The sequence below is a fragment of the Gobius niger genome (assembly GCF_951799975.1).
Source record: "Gobius niger genome assembly, contig: SCAFFOLD_49, whole genome shotgun sequence".
Taxonomy (NCBI): Eukaryota; Metazoa; Chordata; class Actinopteri; order Gobiiformes; family Gobiidae; genus Gobius; species Gobius niger.
The window spans coordinates 161,250-175,444 of record NW_027639063.1 but is presented as its reverse complement, the minus strand read 5'-3'; the positions used below and the strand labels follow the sequence as shown (position 1 = coordinate 175,444).

General features: G+C 45.3%; 1 protein-coding gene across 1 annotated transcript in view; it reads right to left on the bottom strand.

Annotated features, from left to right (window-relative positions):
• Positions 1 to 14,195, bottom strand: part of LOC306982954 (uncharacterized protein) — a gene marked incomplete at both ends in the record, with an annotated part of 69,078 nt that overhangs the window by 27,181 nt on the left and 27,702 nt on the right. The window contains 6 exons of the mRNA XM_079583398.1: positions 9,604 to 10,012; positions 10,126 to 10,206; positions 10,282 to 10,362; positions 10,439 to 10,516; positions 10,592 to 10,651; positions 11,713 to 11,831. Of these exons, the coding sequence (XP_079439524.1) occupies positions 9,604 to 10,012; positions 10,126 to 10,206; positions 10,282 to 10,362; positions 10,439 to 10,516; positions 10,592 to 10,651; positions 11,713 to 11,831 (828 nt within the window). The remainder of the gene's footprint in view (positions 1 to 9,603; positions 10,013 to 10,125; positions 10,207 to 10,281; positions 10,363 to 10,438; positions 10,517 to 10,591; positions 10,652 to 11,712; positions 11,832 to 14,195) is intronic.

Below are 14,195 nucleotides of genomic sequence, written 5' to 3'. Positions count from 1 at the left end.
ACCAGAGACAACAAACCTTACAGTATGTGTGCACGCATCACTGTAAGGTACAACACACAATAAAGCCAAAACTAAATCAACAGTAACAGCAACTCCAATCAAAAGCCCTAAAACGACAACGCCTAAATCAGCAAACACATGATCCAAAGCTAAGCAGTCTCTTCACAGACAGGTTTGTTTGTTCGCCTGCTTTACAACTTTGGTTTTCCTCAGAAACCTTCCTCTTCACATGATGTCACTGTGTAAAGGCTTGTAGTCTTCTAATGTACTTTTGTCAGACAAAATGGGAAAACGTTAACTGCATGGTCACAGATAAGTTTTCCCAGTCTGACAAAATGACATTAGAAAAATACAAGACTGAGCACAGCTTCACCTAATAAAGAGGACGAGAGGAGGAAGACCAATATTGTAATGCATGATTCACAAAAAACCTGTCAGCAAAGAGAAAACCTCTGCAAATAAATCTCAAAATACTCCATCACTGAATTTCCATGATCCAACATCTAAAGCTATCATCCAAACGAACCAACACATAAATATATACAACACTCGAAATGTTTCCAAAGACAAACACACACATAAGTCAAAATACATGATTGCAGCCAATTATAAAAATGTTATGTACAATTTTGACAAAGAGTCAATCCTGAATGCTCAATAATCAAGAGAGGAATGAACTGCTTAGGACATGATGAAAGGGCATGGGAAGACAAAGTTGTAAGAAACACAAGACAAGTCATATGTAAGGAGCAATGTGATGAGCCGACACAATAAACAACAGCTGTCCATTTTAACTATAAAGTAGATCTAACCTAAACGCGGCATTTCAACGCACTTCCCCCTAAAAGAACAGACGATCCCTTCATGGTCGCTAATGTATGTTGGCACGACTGAACAGTCAACATCATACTCACGAGACTTTAGATAAAAATGATCAATTAATGTCCCTCTCTCAGTTGTGGGAGATGTGACGTATTGAACATAACCTCTTTCTACCATAAAATTGCAGAGACTTGTAGATTTCAATACGTCGTCATTAAAAATCTCCCATCACAGCCACAGTGGCACAATGTGAGCTCAGCCAATTCAATAACCTGTCAAAGTTATATTTGAATAGAGACATGGGATAAGACGGTGGCCGGTAAATTACTGCTATGATGATTTGATGCTCTGCAAAATAATTAACTAAACATTCCAAATCGAAATCTCGTACTGTGATTTCATAGTTAAGGTTTTCCTCACAGTACATGCCAACTCCACCGTACTGTTGGCCACGTAAACTAACCAACGCTGTGTGGTTACTGCGCTGGTAAGAGATACTACGGGGACGACTATGGAAGGTATAACCTTCAATTTGACAACCATCAAAAGATGAGTCTACAGATAACCATGTCTCTACCACAGCGATACAGTTAGGCTGCAAAAGCTGTGTGCGTGAAGCCAAGTCAGACACATGCCGGGCTAATCCCTGTACATTCATAAAAAATACTGTCAAAACATGTGCCTCTTGTCTGTGCCAGGGCAAACTGTCGACCACGAAGGGAGGCAGGTTCTCTAACGCGGCTCTAATGTTGTCCTTGCAGTAAATGGCCTTTTCCGAAAAGTCTTGAATTACAAGACCCTCTAAACTCCGGACGCGACTTAAGGCCACATACGCCTGACCCGCGGTAAATATTTTCTTCAGGGACACCACAGCTTCATCTACAGTTACCCCTTGTACTTTGTGTACTGTACAGGCCCACGCGAGTTTAAGCGGAAACTGTCTACGCCTCTCGGTGCGTTTATTCACCTGTTCTTCAGCTGGTCCTATGCGGGTAGAACCAGTCAGGTCTGCAGGGGTACGGGTCTGTTTCCTTGTCTTCGCACCTACTCTATCGTCATCGAATTTCACGTAAATAGCTAAAGGAAACCTCTTGTTCTGGGGATCTTCGACTATATAAGTTACAATGCCACATACCCCATTTACTAGACCGTCAGAAAGATCTATGTTTTTACAAAGCATAACGCGTGCATTGACGCCGATATGCAGTGCCTCCGCCAAACTAGGTTTCATTTTTTTGGACTTATGGAAACACAGATGACCATGGAGTTCCTTAATTTTACCGGAGCCCTTTTCAATCCCAAAATCACGCGCCTCTATGGTCATCACCTCTGAACAAACGCTACTAAGCTTTCTTAAGTTATATTCCCCAACATGAACCCTCCTCGCGAAAATATGCAATACGTCGGGCTCTTCGCCTGTTTCACGACGCTTCAATATATCTATGTCGCTTTGGAGCATGGGTGTCCCTCTCGTGCGCACTCTTAACCGGTTTAAGAGGTCCGCGAAAGTACTATCCTGTTGTCTAACAACAGTTTTTAATTCCGCTACTTTAAACAAATCGTTGAAAAAATCGACGCCTACATTTTCTTTATACAGAACCTCCCCCCCAACAGGAGCTAACTGATAAAAATCCCCAACTGCAATAACGCAAACGTTTCCAAATTTAATCTCCTCATCCGTCTGTTTAATTTGACCCAAACGACCGTCAATCCACTCAAACACCCTTTTGTCAACCATCGATATTTCGTCAATTACGACAATTTCAACATCGATGTATCTAGCGCGCAGTGTACTTAGCTTTTCCTCTCCGAGCTTACCATACTTTGCTGGAGGATTCGCAGGGATAGAAAACGTTGTCTGGATTGTCGCCGCCTCTAAGTTATACGCTGCTATCCCGGTCGGAGCCGTTAATAAAACGCTAATGTTATCGGGACTATGACAAATAGGAGCCAATAACCGCGACGCTTCGTACTGAATAGCCCTAATCAGGTGACTCTTCCCGGTGCCAGCTCCACCTGATATAAATACGTGCAATGGCTCAGGGTTGTTACCGGCAACCTTGTCTAAGCACCATTGCCGTATTTTGTAAAAAATGGACAGCTGTTGCTCATTTAGGCTTCGCAAAAGTGCAAGACCCTCTGGACGACTCATAACATTTGTCCTCTCCAAATGACAAATGTCCTCGTTCCTTACAGCTAAGTCAGGGATGGGCTCTTGCTCATGCTCAGAGAGGACCTCCTGCAACATCTCTCTAAACTCCTCCTTCGACTCCAACCTTTCAACTTCCAGCTCTGGGCAGAGATCGGCCCATGCCTCTTCCAAAAGCTCTTCAGAGTTCATTGCCTCTTGGATCTCATCCAGATCCTCAGCCTCCACTTCAAAACGACACCTATTCGCATCAACTATCGCCTTCACCGAATGCACCGACCCGTCACTATAGCGCACTTCCCCATTTTCATAAAAGTCCTTATATGTTTCGTATGGAGCCGGCTTAAGGTCGGCTTCATCGCGATACGGTAAAAACAATTGAAGGATGCTTAGATGGAATAACTCTGAATCTTTTGTCTCTGAAAACCGTGCATACCTAACAATTGCAGGCTTGGTGTTCTGCCGTTTAGCGACAGCACCTAAAGAATTTTGTAAAGGAATAGCCTTTTGACATGTATCTGTTTGACTAAGTACACGGTATTCAGATACAAAAGAAGCAATACACATATCATTAAAAGTACTATCGTTTGGCCTACTCTTAAAGCGATCTATAATGTTGGTCATCCAAATATCGTCCGCAGCCGAATCACCATCTAACTGACTGATAGGTCTGCTCAATCTAACAATGTTGTTTCCCGTCGGAATGAATTCTACTTTACGTGAGAATTCCTTAAGGTGCATGTTTGTAACGCGATAAACAGCTTCCTGCGCAGAGACATCCCGATTATGCAAATAAACGCGTCCTAACTTTTTCAATGCCTCTTTTGCACTAACATTATCTTTGGAAGCTTCTTTTTGGGCAGCGCCCAAGAGCAAACCCATCTCCCTCTCTGCCTTAGAAATATATGAAATTATATAAACTATGCACGCCCACGCATCTACAACAAACTGAATATCCATATTCGCATCCCAAGCATCCAACAATTTCGCGTTATAATTATTAATCCAGACTTCCTTAATCCCCCGCTTTAAAACTACATGAGTGTGACCGCCTAAAGCCTGGTACACCATTTCAAACGAGTCCTGTGTTAAACCGGCAGCTGCAAACAATGACTGCACACTATCAATGGGAACATTCTCATCTACAATAGCATCTTTAAGTGCAGTCATAAACGCCACAGCTTCCTCTTTAGGCATAATCGGTTCGCTCTCCGGGTCTACTTTTTTAATAAATGTGCGCATGGACGGAGGACGTGGGAAATTAAAGCGACACTTCTTTTTTCCCTTTTTACACGTTTTTGAGTGACGCTTTGAATGCTGCTGCACTGAAGTAACTTTTTCCAATAATTTTGGATCAGAGGGTAATTCACAACTAATGTACTTGTCAATAAAGTCAATTACCTCCTCGTCTGTATTAACTCCTAGCTTGGGGGCATCTCTAACCCAATATAAACAGTGGACGTGAGGGCTTCCGCGCTGCTGAAACTCTACACGATAAAAGGAATCTATAATTTCGCCTATCGGGTGAGCCGGGGACTTCAGGACGGTATTTTGAAATCTATGCCACCGCTGATCAAACATACGGGCGACAGTTGTGGGGTGGCGACGCAAAAGATCACATCTGTCTGCCCAATTTAAGTCCTCTACACTCCTGGTACTACCCTCTATTGTTTACAGGGCCTCGAGGACTTCTGGCCAACGCATATCTGCCGAACTAAATGAACAAAACCATGTTGGAATACCCAGCTGGCGCACCATCGCGATTAAGTCTTTGAGTGTGGCTTGCCAGTATGGGGGCGTGCCTCTAATAGGCTTTAAAAAACGATAACCACTATCAAACTGTAATAAATTTTCCAAAGATTCTTCATCTGCAGCAGCATTACCCGAACCCTGACACGCATGTCCCTTTCGCAAAGCTATAGAGACCTTCGATACAACCTGCTCTACTTCCAACATGTACAGAGCCATGAATAGAAATTTAAGATTACGCGCAAAACGACCGTCCGCGTGCAATAGCCTGTTAATAAAATACCGGCACAAAGTAATACGTACAGGCCTACGGGTGTGAAACGTATTACGCCCAAAGGGGAACTCTTTTGGGAAGCATTTTGCCTCATTTTCCTTATCAGTGAGCAAACTCACTGGACTGTTCCCCTCCGCCGGAGCCAAATTCAGTACACCCTGGAAGTAGTGGTCAAGAGCCTCCTGAGCCATATCTGCAGGCATAAAGAAGGTGTCCTGGAACATACAATGACGCTGACGGTCATGGAGATGCTCATCATCTAAATCTTCATCCTCTCCCTGTGCTGCCTGTCCCTCTCCCCCCTGTCCCTGTGCTGCCTGTCTCTGTGCTTCCTGTCCCTGTCCCCCCTGTCCTTGTCCCCCCTGTCCCTTCGCCGCACGCCCCTTCGCCGCACGCCCCTTCGCCGCACGCCCCTTCGCTGCACGCCCCTTCGCCTCCTTTCCCTGTGCTTCCTATCCCTGTGCAGCCCCCATCTGTCCCTGCGCCGCCTGTCCCTGCGCCGCCTGTCCCTGTGCTTCCTGTACAGCCCCCATCTGCCCCTGCGCCGCCTGTCCCTGCGCCGCCTGTCCCTGTGCTTCCTGTACAGCCCCCATCTGCCCCTGCGCCGCCTGTCCCTGCGCCGCCTGTCCCTGTGCTTCCTGACCCTGTGCAGCCCCCATCTGTCCCTGCGCCGCCTGTCCCTGCGCCGCCTGTCCCTGCGCCGCCTGTCCCTGCGCCGCCTGTCCCTGTTCCATCGGTGTCGCTCCCGTATCCATAGCTTCCTCTTCCTGCCTCACGAACTCATTGACCCACTCTTCATCAAACTCTATGTCTAAATAATGCTGGTTGTTCGCTTTGAGAAATGCAATCGCGCTCTTTATCCGACCCGTGTCGACGTATTGATATTCATAATGGCCTTTGTAAGTAAGTTTCCGCTTTAATTTAACAGGTAATAACCATCCGTCCATGCTACGACGCGGTAACAGCTTAGTGGTATCAATAATATTGGACGGCACACAGGTGGCCGGACCGTGAGTCCCCCCTTGACCCCCTTTAGGCAGAGCATACATCTGCATAAACACTATATTGAGCGCCACTAAATGCTGTTCGACTGTGTTCAAACACGCGAGTTCTGGAGGAATATCATCTAATTGTAAATTGTTTATTGAGCATTCAGCCGGCATTTGACCCTTTTTGAGTTTAGAGTTACAAGTGTAGCAGATCCACAAACTCCCTCTACAATCAGACAGCGGACACGGTGACGGACAACTTTTACTGCACGTATGTAAATAGGCATCTGAGATACAGGCCTCAGCAACAGCAGCACATTTAGGATCAACCATAAAATCATCCTTTCTACAAGGTAAGACCTGGTTGATAAATAATAATTTAAAGCACACGCAACAAATGTGTTCAGGACCGTGTTCAACTTCCCGCCAAAAGCGTTCCTTAACCAAATCAAAATTATCGGCCAATTGTTGCTTAATTTGCCTTTTACGATTTCTATAAGCAACACGAGTTTGAGCTTTGTATTGCTCATCTTTGTGGTATTTAACTTTACTATAGGTTTTTACTTTCTGCCTATGTTTGGGACTATCTTTGTACTTCTGTTTACTGGCGGCCCTGACATCGTGTTTGTGCTTTAAGTTATCTTCATACTTTTTAATGCTAGCTGCCTTTTTCTTTTGTCTATACTCTGTATTAGCACAATATTTATCTTTATTTGCTGCCTTGATTGCCACTTTCCTTTTCTCTCTATAATCTACATCGTCTCTATATTTAAGATTGACTGAAGCACTGCTTGCAGCCTTCTTTTCCTCTTTATAAAATACATTCTCTCTATATTTAAGATTGTCTGCAGCACTGCTTGCAGACTTTTTTTGTTCTCTATAATCTACATTGTCTCTATATTTAAGATTGACTGCAGCCTTCTTTGCCTGTCTATAATCTACATCTTCTCTATATTTAACTTTTTCTGCAGCCTTCTTTCCTTGTCTGTAATCTACATCATCTCTATATTTAAGGTTGACTGCAGCTCTATTTGCGGCCTTCTTTCCCTGTCTATAATCTACATCATCTCTATATTTAAGGTTGACTGCAGCTCTATTTGCGGCCTTCTTTCCCTGTCTATAATCTACATCGTCTCTATATTTAAGTTTTTCTGCAGCCTTCTTTCCCTGTCTGTAATCTACATCATCTCTATATTTAAGGTTGACTGCAGCTCTATTTGCGGCCTTCTTTCCCTGTCTATAATCTACATCATCTCTATATTTAAGGTTGACTGCAGCTCTATTTGCAGCCTTCTTTCCCTGTCTATAATCTACATCTTCTCTATATCTACTTCTCAATGTTTCACGCAGTCTATCTTTAATTGTGGCATATTTGCTTTTTAAATGTCTATGCTTTTTGTTTTGAATGTACTTGGATAATTTACTGTGTTGTACATTCGTTTCAGTGTTTGGACTAACCACTGATTGGGCATCTACCTGTCTAGACCTAGTGTTGTAACCCATAAGAATAGAACTATTAATTTGGCAGCTTCCGTAACAACTATGGGTCACAGGGTTTTTAACGCAAGTTACATTTTCATAATGAATATTGTTAATATTTTCGAGGTAGATGCCGCTGGTTGACAAAGGCCTGGTAGTACAACCATATTTAAGCCAACGTCCACTCAAAAACGTATATATATCGACACATAAAAGATCTGCTGTTGCTTGGATCTCTATCTCAGTGGCCCACGTGTTAACTCTATGCATATTACTATCGTTAATATACTGGGCCACAGAAGAGCAGCCATCGCGCAAAAGACTATTGTATTTTGATGCATTACTTTTAAGATGTTTAACGACCGCAAGTCTAAGTTTCCTATGATGTTTCTGCGTGCCACTAACAGCCTGCGAGATCGAGCGAAAGAAACAGTTACCGTCGGCAACGATTTTATCATTTGTACAAGGCACATCTAACTTTAACGATCTCAAAGGATCTGTTGTTTCTGGTTCTGCTACAGCGAGTCTCTCATAGTCAATGTTAAGGTTCTCACACAGTGCCCTACAAACATTCTCCTGAAGAGGAATAAAATCAAGAGCATCATCTGTGGTACCGGTACAAACAACATCCCAATCAACATCACATTCACGATCATGTTTGGTCTTTTTAGGTGCGTGTGTGTGTTTGGGAACAGACGACGTTACTTTAACTGAGCTTTTACGCTTCGGCTTTTGGTCAGAAGTGTCAGGCTTCTGAGGCAAAATGACCTCAGACGCTTCACACTTCAGACCAACCACCACGACAACAACGCCCGTGATCTCAAACAACTTATATTCAAGTCCATAACACTCAGCTAACGCGCAAAAATGAGCATACACCTCATCCAGGCTGCTAAAGTAAACTACAACACTTTTACCATCAGGGTCAACCATCCCAGTCGCATTACGACTGTGTGAGTCCACCACCGCGTATCTACCGCCGTCTTTAATGACTGCACAAGTGTTGCCACACATCGTCAGTAGACATGCATCATAGTGTGCCAACATCTCTCCTAAACCACCATCTAAGGTGACCCAAGAACCAGAAACAATAAACTCATGCTCCACTACATTTGCAGCCCCAGCGACCGGCCGACTGAACTCAAACTCAAACGGTTGACCATCAATAACTGACTCTTTGGGCAAGTCAGAAGGTAGTAAGTTATCTTTCCCATTAGTCAGGTCGTTACCCCTAAGCTCTGTGTAAATAGCATCACCAATCTCTAAAGTCCTGTCTAAATCCTTTTGCTGCCATGTAAACACACTGGACACAGTGTGCCTAGCTAATGCCACCAGAGCTATGGCTGCACACTGCACCCCTCCATACGGGAACCTGCTATCAGCCTGATGAAAACTACCCCTAACACAACTCGGAATATCAACGGGAACGCTATCCTCCATAACTATATCAGAAAACACTACAACAGGACTATCAACTGGAACACTATCCTCCATAACTATATCAGCACACACAACATCCAAATCATCACATTCACGTTCACGTTTCACCCTCTTACTTGTGAGTGTGCGTTTGGGAACAGATGACTTACCTTTAACTAACCTTTTACGCTTTGGCCTTTGGTCAGAAGTGTCAAGCGTCTGAGGCAAAATTACCTCAGACGCTTGACACTTCAAACCAACAACCACGACAACAACGCCTGTAATCTCAAACAATTGATATTCAACTTCATAACAGTCAGCTAACGCGCAAAAATGAGCATACACCTCATCCAGGCTGCTAAAGTAAAGTACAACGCTTTTACCATCAGGGTCAACCATCCCAGTCGCACTACGACTGTGTGAGTCCACCACCGCGTATCTACCGCTGTCTTTAATGACTGCACAAGTGTTGCCACACATCGTCAGTAGACATGAATCATAGTGTGCCAACATCTCTCTTAAACCACCATCTAAGGTCACACAGGTACCGGAAACAATCAGCTCACTCTCTAGTACATTTGCAGCCCCAGCGACCGGCTGACTGAACTCAAACTCAAACGGTTGACCATCAATAACTGACTCTTTGGGCAAGTCTGAAGCTAGTAAGAGCTCGTGCCCATGAGTCAGGTCGTTATCCCTAAGCTCTGTGTAAACAGCATCACCAATCACTAAAGTCCTGTCTAAATCCTTTTGCTGCCATGTAAACACACTGGACACAGTGTGCCTAGCTAATGCCACCAGAGCTATGGCTGCACACTGAGCCCCTCCATACGGGAACCTGTTATCAGCCTGATGAAAACTACCCCTAACACAACTCGGAATACGAACTGGAACACTATCCTCCATAACTATATCAGCACACGCTACAGGACTATCAACCTCCATCTCTACATCGCTACTACCAAACGTGATAAGGCTGTCACTATCACTAACATCTATGTCAGACTGTGCACAACAAATGCAAGACTTATCTGGGTCCCTCGCGTCAGAAGTGCTCTCCCCGTGGACAGCTGGTGGACTGCTGCGGCGTGGAGAAGGCTGACTGGCTGAAGAGGGGCTGGTCCTCTTCATCTGCAAGTCCCAAAGAAAACACATAACCATTAGACATCTCTCAAACTAAAGCGTATCTCACTCTGTTCAGTGTAGCTGCTTTTGAAAATGATGCATAAAAATCATCATCTCACCTGGTCCACGAAGACCACTGGGGCATCAGGGGAACTGGTGAGTGATGCTCCTGGAATCACCCCCACATCCACAAACTGCAGCTGCAAAAAGAATAACGGGTTAGATGCTATTCTGTGACAGATCATAGAACGTCAATTAATAAAAAGTACACACACCTCGTCCTCCAGGAAGCCGTCCAGGATGACCACGCTGGTAGGTGACGTTCCTGGTGTCACCTCTACGACAGCTGCCGCCACCTAGAGGACATCATTTGTTAATAATCAAAGAAGCTACAATGTAAAAACTTATTCAGCCTCTTTAAACGACACTGACCTGGTCCTCCTCCATAGTAGACACGGAGCTGGCAGATGAGCCGGGTCTCACCGCCACAACCTCTTGTGCTGCCCGCGCCTACAATAAAAAAAATAACAAATATAAATTAATTTCTTTAGAATGTATAAAGAGCACAGCCTATAAAACACCTACCTGCCGCGTGGGCCGGCGTCTCTTTGGGGCAGCACGCTTGCGACGCCTCGCCCGAGACGTCTAAAAAAAAAAGACGTGTTATTTCACCCGCTCAGAAATCATGATTAAACAACAACATTTCACACAAGATCTGATACTTACCTTCTTTCCCGAAGGAAAGGAGCCGATGCCCTGGCCACAGCCGCCGTGAGATGGAGAGAAGCGCTCCATCTCCACCAGCATGGCAGGGCTGAAGAGGAAAGGCGACAGGGGAAAGGAGAACACGGTCTCCACCTCAAAACAAAGGAAACAGACAGTTTAGTCACAGCACTCATAATCTAACCATAGCTTTATAGAGTAGAACACTAACCTCCTGCGCCTGCAGCAGTCCCTTGGGGCTCACGGGGGAGACCCCAGGCTGAGTGACAGAGATAAACACAAAGCAGTCAGTATAATGCAACTTCAGTTAACAATGCTTTAACAAAACAGGAACTTTTTCTCACCTTGCTGCCCCGTCGAACCTCGGTCCACTCAGGAGGGGGTGGAGGTGGCACGGGCAGCGGCTCGGGCACCTCCACTCTTGGGGAAACCCTCCTGGTGACCGGGCGGGGCGGGGGAGGAGACACCGGCGCAACAGCGGCAGCGTCATCCAGCTCCAGCTGCATGTAGCACGCCTGCCACAGCAGCTGGACGAGGATGGGCATGCCAAAGTCGTCGCTCAGGTGAGTCTGAAACACATCATTCACCCACGTTAAATAAAACAACAGTCATTAAAATGGTCAACTTTAAAAGAGAGAGACTGTACTTACACCATCCCTGGCCCACAGCTGCCCTTCGCTCCGGGGAAACTTGTGTGCTACACGGAAGTAGCGGATCCCTAAAACAGAAGTTAGCAACAAAAAGAACATGTTAAAGTATGCGCCACTCTAAGGAAAATAGTGATGACAGTTGCATTTTTTATACATACCCATGCCAACAGCGATGCGGTGGTACGCCTGCCGAAGGAGGGTCTGAATCTCCACCCCAGCGCTAAGCCGAGGTGGAAAATCCACGACACACACCAACGAACACAAAATTACAATTTAGACATGTTAAATACAATAATGAAGTACTTTCAGACCTCATAGAAGTGAAGTACACACCTTGGGCCAGCGTCCACAGACGTAGGCCAGGAGCTGGCCGAACTCCCTCGCAGCCTGGTCCAACGTCCGGCACGTCGTCAGTCCGTTGCAGGGTGCCGTCAGAACGACAAGAGCTGGCTCTGACAACAAGAGAAGGGTCAGAGGTCAAACGTGCTGAACTATATGAGACATTTCAAAAATGTAAAAAAAAAAAAAAGAAAAAAAAAAAAAAAAAGTTTTTTTTTTTTTTTTTTAAAGGCTAAAATGTTGCTAGTACAACTGTACCCACCTCGGGGCAGGGTGGTCCCAGCCAGCTCCCTGTGGATGTGCGAGGGTCCACCACCAGGCGTCGCGCTGAAGCCGAAGGAATAGTGCCCCTCCTGCATCGGCACGTGCTGGTCCACGATGGCTCGCAGATGGGAGTTCCCGACAAGCAGAATGAACTAAGACCAAAAAAGAAACAATCTGTATTTAGTGATTGTCAGCACATCAAAAGTCACACATTTATTTCCTTCTCAAACTCATGAACTTGCCTTCTTGTCGGGAGACTCCTGCGGGAGCACCAGCCGGTGCTGCTTCCCGGACACTCCAGTGGGCCAAACCTGGGGACGGTGTCGGTAGCCGGGTCCACGGGCTTCAAAGACAAGAGAAATCATTGTAATATCAAACAGAATTAAAAAGGAGGTGGAAGTATTCTGAAATCCACTTACGTTCCTCGACGGGGGGCCAAAGAGGAGAGGGATCGAGCTCCTCCTCAGGAACAGCCGACTGCCCCGGGAGCAGCTCGACGGGAACAGCGGACTGCCCCGCGAGCTCCTCCTCGTGAACAGCCGACTGCCCCGGGAGCAGCTCGACGGGACCAGACGACTCCCCCAGGAGCAGCTCGACGGGAACAGGGGACTGCCCCGCGAGCTCCTCCATGGGAAGAGCGGACTGCCCCGCAAGCAGCTCGTCAGGTACAGCGCACTGCCCCGGGAGCAGCTCGACGGGAACAGAAGACTGCCCCGCGAGCTCCTCCTCAGGAACAGCGCACTGCCCCGCGAGCTGCTTCTCCCTCCTCCTCTTGGCCGCAAGGGATCGCCTGGACCCCTTGCCGCGCGGCATCTGAAATACAAAAGTGGAATGAGTAAACAACACAATGGTCAAACAATCAAACCGAAGTAGCCATGTCTTAAACTAAAGTCAGACGCATAGAGAAACAACACTTCATATCATCCTAGCCTCAGTCTTGTGATGGTGCTGTAGAAGGTACTGACCTCATTCTGGCATCAATGGACTGAGGCAGAGACGACCACAGCATGGACTGGTATGACTCAGTCCACACTGTCAACAGCTAAAGATTTAATTCAGGTTTAATGTGAAACAACTTCTGTCCTCAGTGTCCTCACAGACAGGACCAGACATGGACCAAGCCAGAACCAGCAAAACCAAAACCACATGATCCTAGATGTATCTAGTTTAACACCAAATATAGCCTAAAGTGAGATTTAGTCAACCTGCCAGACACAGACAATACATTTCCAAATCTGACAACAGAAAACGCTCCACTTCCCAAATTTTCACCAAAGAGTAACAAAAGAAAGACCTTATCCCAAGCAGTACTAAGCCACTATCTCAGTTGTACCAAGAAGACAGTCATTTACGGCCCGTTTCATCAAAACATTCCACATAACATAAGCAACTAAAAACTATTAACTCAAAACAGTCAAATGATCTAAACTGTAGAATTCATCTGAACTGTAGAATTCATCATTAGTGGGACCCATCAGGTATAAGGCAATAAACAAAAAAGACGTACACAAGACACAGAGCCACACCAAGTCTGCACCAACAGTGTTATCATCACTACATTAAAACATGCCACTGCTCCACAACAAGAAAGAACCAACAGGTCTAATATATTGGCTTTAAACTGACAATTTTGGATGCTACAAATATGTTCCGAAAGTTAGGAATGAGTTTGGCCCACAAACAACATTTTAATTTAGTGATTTCCTTTTCTGTGTTTGCAATCAACAAAGTCACATAGGGCCTTTAAACACAGGGCAGCTTCTCCTCCTACCACAGACATGTCACAAATACAAACCCTGCATCAGGTCTGAAACAGTACCACTCTGAGGCTGAACCCTAAGCCAGACCAGAACACTACAGTAAAGTTCACATGAATCAAGAAAACAGCCGCTGTCAAACACAAGGTCAAATACCCACAAATATCAACTATTTTCTCCACATAAAAGTTGCATAATGCAGCTTTAAGTGAGACACAAGGACATTAACAAACAGAACGAGAAACAAACCTTAAACTGAAACATCCGCACCAAGCTTGGACCAGAATGCAAACTCTATACAAAACATGTAGACAGTTCCACCAGGAACAGAACTCATTTAGATTAAATCTTAGAGGAATCTATCAAGTTAAAATTAGCTTAAAATGAAAACAAATAAATCAAATCAACAAGACACAGAACCAAACCAAGTCTGCACCAAAACAAACATGAATACGC